This window comes from Arvicanthis niloticus, chromosome 17, assembly GCF_011762505.2.
Source record: "Arvicanthis niloticus isolate mArvNil1 chromosome 17, mArvNil1.pat.X, whole genome shotgun sequence".
Lineage (NCBI taxonomy): Eukaryota > Metazoa > Chordata > Mammalia > Rodentia > Muridae > Arvicanthis > Arvicanthis niloticus.
Window position 1 is genome coordinate 20,284,281 of NC_047674.1, and position 9,597 is coordinate 20,293,877.

At 41.0% G+C, this 9,597-nt stretch overlaps 1 protein-coding gene across 2 annotated transcripts in view; it reads left to right on the forward strand.

The window, feature by feature from the left end:
• The window catches only part of Pid1 (phosphotyrosine interaction domain containing 1), a 216,201-nt gene extending 208,271 nt beyond the window's left edge, over positions 1-7,930 (forward strand). For both annotated transcript variants that reach the window (XM_034521951.2, XM_076914911.1), the window contains exon 3: positions 5,711-7,930. In XM_034521951.2, coding sequence (XP_034377842.1) covers positions 5,711-6,187 — 477 coding nt within the window. In that variant the 3' untranslated portion in view covers positions 6,188-7,930. The remainder of the gene's footprint in view (positions 1-5,710) is intronic.
• The last annotated feature ends 1,667 nt before the right edge of the window (positions 7,931-9,597 follow it).

A 9,597-nucleotide genomic window follows, 5' to 3' on the forward strand; every position in this document is an offset into this window, starting at 1 on the left:
ATTGTTTATACACTCTCACTTGCTTTTTTCTCCATGCCTGTCTCTCTGACCACAGAAAAGCTGCTGATGTTTACATACTGAGGCTAGCCCTTACTCTGCCTGAAGGCTGCTCTTGTCCTCTTAGAAGTCTCTTTATCCTCCCTGGAAAGTAAAGAACTAACAAAAGCAAGGAAGCAAGAAAGAAAAGTCTGTGTCTCAGTTTGGGCAGATTTGGTGACTCGTTTTGAAATTTGGGTATTATTGTAACTCAGCAGCCCTGGAAGTTTGTACCTCTCATGGACAGGGCTTAGAAGGAACAAATCTACCAAGGAAACATTCGCTTCTTTCATCCATTCCGTCTCTCTCATCATGTACATCTGACACTTTCACAGCCATGTTGGTGGTGGGACATCCTGAGGTAGCACACACGCACTGAGCCTGGTGTTCTCAGTGCCTTGTAGCAGAGAGGCTGGCAAGCCTTCCATGGAAGGTATCTAGGTCAGAGATGGTTCTCTCTCTATAGACGCAGATGTATACACATGCAGTGCTCCAATGCTGTTTGCCACCACGTAGCTACTTCTTGACCCAGTCTACACAGGGTGTGTGATTTCATGAACAGTGCCATTGAGTTTTGGGCACTTTGAGAAAATGAATTTATTTTTTAATTCTTTAAACTTATAGATTCTAGCTATAGATCTTCAGATGGTGTGGGGGAATCACTTGTACATGTCTACATTGTACAACTATGAGATATTTATTAGTATTCTAGATTTTTAACATTTATCATTTTTTCATGATGAGAATATTCAAAATCCCATCTTTTCGCTATTTTGGGTTATCTGACGCAATACAGCTGACTGCAATCTCCTCTATACAGTATAGAGAGGTATTTGATTTATTCTCTCTGGCTGTCCCTTTGGACATGTTCACCATGCTCTCCACTCTTCTACTTTCCAAATCTCTGCTGCTGCCGATCCCACTCTCTGTTTCTGTTAGCTTGGCCCTTTTAGATTCCATATTCTTGTCATTTGTGAGACTTGCAAAATAAGAATAACATTTTTATTTTAAAACATCTTGGCATACATGAATCCAGAGAAGAATTCATTTACAAAAGTGCCAGACAATCGAATCTTAATCATTTAGAAAGACTAATTTCATCCTGTGAACAGGACAGAGATAATGAAAACTTGGAGGGACAACACCAGCAAACGGGAATATCTCTCATCTAATAGAAAAAAGAAATACTCAACAGAAATTCAGACTCTTCTATGCTCAGTTCCTCGCAGATCACTAAGAGTTGCTGACACCTCAAAAGTTTTATGACAAAGTGTGTTCCTAGTCTACTCTCTGAATGACTCTGGGTCTATCTCCGGTCTAGATCTAAGTTCTGCACTTTGGACAGAGTTAGTAATAATAATAATACTAATATCCCACCTCAAAGTAGGTATGATGGCACACCTTCAGTCCCAGAATGGGGAGGTAGAGTAAGGGTCATCTCTGTGACGTCGTCAAGGCCAGACTGGTCTACTTGGCAAATTCCATGCCCCCTGGAGATTCATAGTGAGACCCTGTTTTTAAAAATCCAATCCTAACACACAGAGTTGTCATTGGATCTGATACATGCAATGCTTTTTACCATCACATGTGATACAAACATCCTTTAGAACTTGCCCATGCCCCTGGAGTTTGATTTTGCTATGGACATAGCAAGTCATGGACATATGTAAATGATGTCTTGAGACCTTTAGCACATGTTACTTAGTGGCTCTTTTTCTGTCACTGGTGAAAGTAGACACTAGCTTAGCTGAATGGATTTAATCTATATATCATGTTTTACCCCAATGCTTTAAAATTCCCTTTATAAATTTCTATGTATTATTAAGTAGCTTTTATTACTGTCTCATCAAAACCTTCGAGTTTTGAATCTATGCTTCATTCTTCTCCAAACATACTTCCAAACTAAAACTATTTTCCTTAAAAATATTTATCTTATGGATAGTAAACATTCATAAGGAGAGTTATATTTTTTTTCTTGTTTGGCTGTCAGAATTTTTTTTTAACTAGGAAATGGCTTTTGATTTAGATTAAAAACTATAGTTTTTAATGATGATTTTGAAAAAGTACCTTTTAATTATCTTATAGTGGAATTCTCTGTATAACTTTTAGAAAGAAATGTGTGTGTGTGTGTGTGTGTTAAAATACATACAACAAAAAAAGGCAACCATCTTAAGCCAGTTTTGAGTATACATTTCAATGTTGTTGATGCAGGTATGATGCTCCAGCACCCTCACCTCCACTGAGTACCTTAACTCTTCCAGGCTTCTAAAACAGAAGTTCAGAATCTCCCAAGCAAGAGCAGCTCACCATTGTGCCTCAAGCTTCCATCTCCCACCAATCTAGTTTCTATCTCTGTGATTGTCACTGTTTTAATGTGTGATAAATTATAGTCTTCATCTATTTTGCGATTGGCTTATTTTATCGAACACTAGCAGTCTCAGATTCTATCTGTGTGGTAGCATATGTAAGAACTTCCTCCCCTTGGCACTACATAGTATTTCACTGTATATGTGTATTCACTTGGATGGTGCTGGTATTGGGTTCTCTCCACACTTTAACTGTTAGGCACAATAGGTCCTTTGATCTTGAACATACAAGTTATCTCATTAAGACCCTGAAATTTGCTCTTTTGAGAAGAACAAATGAGTCATGTGAATCAAAATCTCTCTTAACTTTTTGATGAACTACCTTAGTATTTGTAAAGGTCGAATGTATCTATGATTAAAGGGCAGTCCTCCCTCGGGTTGGCACTGTGGGACAGAACAGTACTTTGGAGAAGGTGGAAATTAGTAGAGACTTGAGATGCTTTTGGGTGAGTTCCTTTATAGTTCTTGAGAGAAGGTTATAAAAGTTCAAGCTAAGCTGTCCCCACCACTTTCTTTTTCTCTCTGCTCCTGCTCAGCATCTGACCTCTTCTTTCTGTTGATATTCTGCTAAGGTGTTCCTATCAGTTGCCCTTGCCAGAAGCTGACCAACACTCCCCAGTACCTTGCCCCAGTTTTGGACTTTAAACTCCCAAATTTTGGGCTATGCCAACTTCCTTTATAAATAGATAGTCTGTGCCAAACATCCTTGTTTCCTTTCTGCTGTGATAAAATTGACTAAAAGCAACTTAGGGAAGGAGAATATTTATTTGTCTCATATTTCCAGGTGACAGTGCATCAATGAGGGACATCAAGGCAGGACCTCAAGCAACAGCTTGAAGTGTGAGCCCTAGAGGAGTGCTGCATGGTTCATTTGCAGACTCATGCTTAACTACCCTTCTTCTATAGCCTTGGGACCACCCACCCAGGGAAAGTCTGCCCACAGTGAGCCTCTATATTAATTACCAGTTAAGATAGCTCCCCACCCCACACACAAACAAACATGCCTATGAGCCAATCCAATTTTGGCATTTAAGACTTCTCTCAGGTGACTGTAGGCTGTGTCAAGTAGACAAAAGTATTTTACTGTCTGACGAATAACTAGTCAAGAAAAATTTCTGTACTATTTTAATTTTAAAATCTCCAGTTTTTCATCTTTTTTTTTTTTGTTTGTTTTTTGTTTTTTGTTTTTTGTTTTTTGTTTTTCGAGACTGGGTTTCTCTGTGTAGCCCTGGCTGTCCTGGAGCTCACTCTGTAGACCAGGCTGGCCTCAAACTCAGAAATCTGCCTGCCTTTGCCTCCCAAATGCTGGGATTAAAGGCGTGTGCCACCATCGCCTGGCTTTCCAGTTTTTCATCTTGCTAACACCTGTAATCATCATTTTCTATTTTGGTAGCAGTCATACTAATGGGTATTAATGAATAGTATTAGTAGTATTGATAGTATTTTCTTGCAGTTCTGATGTTTCTCAAATAATCAGGGTCTGAGTTAGGTTTCAATTGCTGTAATAGAAGACCATGACCAAAAGCAACTTGAGGATAAAAGGGTTTATTTGACTTCTTAGCCCAGGTCACAGTCTCTTGATACATGCCAAGGTGGGAACTCAGGACAAGAACCTGGAGACAGGAACTGAAGCAGCAACCATGGAGGAGTGCTATTTGCTAGCTCACTCCTCCTGTGTTGCTCAGTTTGCTTTCTTATGGTCTCCTGGACCATTTGCCCAAGAGTGGGGCTGCCCACAGTGGTCTGGCACCTTTCATATAATTTATCAATGAAGAAAATTCCCACAAGCTTACCTACAGGTCAGTGTAATGGGAGCATTTCCTTAAAGGAGGTTCCCTTTTCTTAGATGACTCTAGCTTATATGGAGTTGATGAAGCACAACACAGTTATTAATGTTGAGAATCTTTTCACATCCTGGTGACCATGTGCCCATCTCATGCAGACAAAAGTCTATGAAAAGACCATGCCTTTGTCTCTGGAGTGCCAGGATTGAAGATTTGTATTGCCAGACCCAGACCCAGCAAACTTATCCCTTTAAAAAAGAAACTCTTGTTTCAGAGAGAACAAGTGCATGAAAGGTTAGAATAGAAACCCACTTTTATGATCTAAAGTTTTTGTATGCAGTCCTGAGGTCCCACTGATCATAACCATTGATTTGGAGCCATTGTGACTAAATTCTATTGTCTATTTGACTCTCTTTCCATGGACCTTGTTTTAGGGTCCCTTCCTCACATTCATAGTATTTAGATCTCTGTGTCTAAATTTCAACCAAACTCTATACAGTTTCCAATTGTTTGTCAATTAACCCCTTAGGTTTCATGCAGTTCTTTAATGAGAGCACCGTAGTAGCAACAGTTCTACCCATTCTGATGAGAAAAACAATAACATACACCTCCTGGCAGACTAGGAACAAGGGCACATGTGTAGTGGTCAGAGAATAACCAGTGGAGGTCAGTTCTCTCCCTCCAGCGTGTGGGTTCATGGATCGAGCTAGAGTCTTCAGGCTTGGTAGCAAGTGTATTCGCCATCTGAATCTTTTTGCCTTTCCGTAAGCATTTTTTTTTTTTTAAGTCAGTATCTGAATCCTTTAGAATTATTTTTCTCTAGTTTTCATAGTGCTTATCTTGATATCTGATCACCTGGCATTCTAGTCTTAGCTAATCTCTCAGTTATAGTCAGCTAACCAAATGCCCAGCATTCAAAAGCTGTTCGGGTTGAAAAACAGATAGGCATTATTGCTATTTAAAAACTTCTCAGCGGAAGGGGGAAATCATGCTTCAGGCTGTACTTCAGATAGAACACTTTTTGTGTCTTTGGTCTTAGCTGGAGGCAAGCAGCATAAAGGAAGTCAAGAAGGGGAAGGATTTGGGGAAAGGATCCAGCCAAGAGATAAGCTTAATAAAGGCTTTGTTTTGCAGACTCACAGCCTCCTGGTTTCTTGCTCTCCTTGAGTGCTTGCATTTCTGATTGACTGAAAGTAAACTTCTAGTGACCCATGATTCCAAAGAAATGCCAAAATTAGAGGAAAGATCAGCATCGGCCACTTTAAAAGTGGGGTTAGAAGAGGGAAGATGTTCTTGAAGTAGTAGATTTTTAAAATATCCAACTCTATTTATAGTTTGCAAGTATTTGTCCTGGAGGAAACTTGGAAGAAAGAAACGGAAGAAATTGTGCTTCCGATGTCAAGGAGTATGCGCACCGTGGAGGGGGGCGTACCCCTTTGATGTACATCAAGTTGCTCTGCCTATCAGAGTAAGCTACGCCTATCATACTGACCTCTTGCTCTTTTTCCTGTCACCCATCTGCAGGTCACCTATCTGGGCAAAGTCTCTACTACAGGCATGCAGTTTTTGTCTGGCTGCACTGAGAAGCCAGTCATTGAGCTCTGGAAGAAACACACACTGGCCCGAGAAGACGTTTTTCCGGCCAACGCCCTCCTAGAGATCCGGCCGTTCCAAGTGTGGCTTCATCACCTTGACCACAAGGGTGAGGCAACAGTGCACATGGATACCTTCCAGGTGGCTCGCATTGCCTATTGCACAGCCGATCACAACGTGAGCCCCAACATCTTCGCCTGGGTGTACAGAGAGATCAACGATGACCTGTCTTACCAGATGGACTGCCATGCGGTACAATGCGAGAGCAAGCTGGAGGCCAAGAAGCTGGCGCACGCCATGATGGAGGCATTCAAGAAGACGTTCCACAGTATGAAGAGTGATGGGCGGATCCACAGGAGCAGCTCATCTGAAGAGGCTTCCCAGGAATTGGAATCTGATGATGGCTGAAGGAACTTAAGATGTTCCAGCGAAGGCAGCATTTGGGCATGAAGTTTCAGAGGCTAGATGTGTCTGCAATGATTCAAATTTGGTACGAAAAGACTGCCAACCTATTGGCTGATCATGCTTTTTTAAATTCAGAAGACCGATTCTAAATCTAAAGAAACGTATCATTAATTATGTGACATTGAAATCTGCTGCTGCCGTGACCTTGAGGAAAGTAGGAGTACAGATGGGGAGGAAGGTTCCAGACTCTCCTCTCGCTTTTTCTCTCTCTCTCTCCTTTTCCAACACGTCCTGCTGGGAGATCTCCACGCCTATTTTCACCATTCTCAGGCAAATACTCCGTGGCTGTAGTTTGACGGACTGGTCCAATCTGCCTTATGAAATCCAACAAGAATGTTAGCGGCCTCTCTGTGGTCCCTAGATGGGCGGGTGGCGTGGGGAGGTGCTGCTGGCGTGGAGGCTGCAGGACGGAAGGGACACGTCCAGGTGACTGACTGGCTGCTCCTCGCCCTTGGCATGTTTGCAGACATTCTCCTCAGTCCGTGAATCGGCACAGCTTGGATTGAGCTTTACAACTAACAGCACGCTAGATGGCAGTTAATTCACAGTTAAAGATAATGCTTTTTATTTACATGAGTATATAAAGTAGTACCTTCCTATTGTATTCACGTCCTCTATTTTCTTAGAATTCTTGCAACTAATGATTGTTCCCCTCCTTCTCCCGCCACCATGTTCTTTCTCCTTCCAGCCTTCCAGAAAGGAATGAAGGCTCAACATACCGCAAGACTCCAAAAGGGAAGAAAATAACAAATTAAGTAAATAAACGATCAGCAAACCAATTGGGAATCTCAGAAATCAGAAACCCTAGTAAAGACTGGCCAAAGTCCATACATACAGGCTTCCCTTGAGCAAGCCCTGATATATAGTAACCTCCTTGGCTATGAGTCTTGTTGAATGACTCCTTTCGGAAAGTTTAAACTCTGATGTGGTATTGCCCTGAAAGTCTTGTCCCATCGTTTAACAAGGACCTCAAGTAGGAAATGAGTGAAATCAAGTCAGTATGCCTAGAAATCCCATGTCTTTCTGGAAACCTCAAGGGAAACGTGATCTTCTTGTCCTGAAAGTGATATCTTAGAGTCCAAGTGACCCCTTTGACTATCGGTTCTGAAGAGCAATTCTCACTGGTAACTGGACTTCTCTCAATTTTGGGATCTTTGCCTTTCATAAAAAAAATCATGGAAAATATACACATTTAAGGTGAATAGACACATTAAGGTGGCAAATGATCTACTTTTTTTCAAGTAATATTGCTCCTTTAAAAGGTGTGTTTTTATTTTGGGTGATGTCAGGGGCAACGGGGTACCTTAGAAGCCTTAAGTGAGAGCTAATATAATCCAGACAGCAATGGTGTTGGTATTTTTGGTCTTCGTACCCGTGTGCCCATGTATACATTTGTGTGTGTGTGTGTGTGTGTGTGTGTGTGTGTGTGTATGCAAGTCCCCTGTGTGGGTCCAGTTTCAAGGCATGTACAATAAGCATGGAGCTGTATTGGTGAGGACTCGCCTCCTGAAGATATGCTTGTTGCTTTATGATATATGTAAACTATTCTTTAGAAAAAATGCATTCACTCTTTAATAAAAGTATGTTTGTGTTAATAAAGCCAGGGCATTTCAAACTTTATATGAACTTCTCTTTTTAAAGAAATGGAAATTTGACATGTAAAATAAATCAAACTTGGCAAACAGGGCAATTTTATCTATTTTTTTTTTTAAATTGATCAAGCATAGAACATTCCTTGTGTTTAGAAATCTTTTTCAATTTGTTTTTCATAGCTAGATGCCCCTTAACTGTGACAATAATGTTATTAATGGTGTTCACCTTCATGCTTAATGCGATGGACTTATTTCAGAGAAGAATGTTTCCAAACATCTTGCAAATAATTTCCACTTAGCCCCCCTTCCCCTGCACAGGAATCGCCCCTCCTGATTCTGAACGGTAAGCCTGCAGTGATACCTTTGAAGAGCGGATAGCATTGTCTCCCCTGGGCTGTGATCTCTCAGAATGGTCACATTAATAAAGCAAAGAAGCTGACTGTGGAGCAACGTCCTTCACTGAATCAGTAACGAACAAAAAGACTTTGAAGGAGAAAGTATGGGTGCCTGCTGCACAGGTGCAGTCAAGTGTGGATTATTACCAAATTCTGATGGAAATGGCACTCCTCTGGAGTTGATGTTCCCCCAATTTCAGTTTCACACTTTTGTCCTTGAATTGCAAAAGAACAAGAGAGGAGAAGGGAGAGGAGGGGGAGATAGGAGAGAAGGGGGAAAGGAAGGAGGAAGTAAAGAGGGAAGTAAGAAAGAGATGGAAAGGAAGAAGAGCCTGGCCAGTACATCTCAAAGCAGTGACATCTCCCTACCCCAGTAATCAGCCATCAGAATCCCCGTGCACATGGTTATTTATTACAAAAGGTTTTTGCTGGAATTCTGTTTTGAGTATGAAGTGTCATACGCTATGCAACTGGCTTGGATAATATTGACACAAGATTCTGCTTGGGAAGATGAGTACTTAAGTGATTGAAGATAAACACAGAATGATTATCTTGGAGCTAACTAATGAAGTCTTCTTGACAGCCAGTTGTCACTCCTCTAAAAGGGATGCTCCAGCCTTGTGTTCTGTTCATTCCCTTCTGTGCTAGAGTCTCTCTGTTAGTGGCCACACCAAGTCAAACAACCCAGGGGTAATATGGAGATTACTATAGCATTGAGAAACTTGAGGCTTAGATCTGCATCCTTGGCCACAGGGACCTAGCCAGGACTTGTACTGAGATTCATCTGAGGGTGTTGCATAGTTGTTGTGTTGAAGCAAAGTCCATCTTTGGATTTTCATCTCCTCTCAAAACAGAGTTTACTTTAAATTAGAATACTAAAACATTATAAATAAGCCCCCCACCCCCCACCCCCCCACACTCAATTTTGAAGTGTTTTTAACAGGAACAAAAATTTAAAAGCCAAGGCCCAAAAGATTTAACAAATAACATAAAAATTTTGATTGAGTTAGTTATTTTTCTGGCTGTGGGCAATGGACAAAATTCTCTGGTTTTCCCACATCAAAATGCACCTTCGATTTTGTTTTCACTAGGATGTGCAAAAACTTTAAATCAAGAAGAGATTGCTCAAGAGTTACAAGTGCTTGCTGGTCTTGCAGAGGATCCAAGTTTGGTTCTCAACACTCACATCAGATGTGTCACATACACATATAACTTCAGTTCCAGGGTATCTGATGCCCTGCTCTGAGCACTGAATGCACATAAAATAAACACTTTAAACCTAAACAATAGTAACAACAGAACTCCAAACCCTCTAAATCAAGTCTTTCTGCTACAGGATTTTATAGTTTTATGTTATTCACTGTGG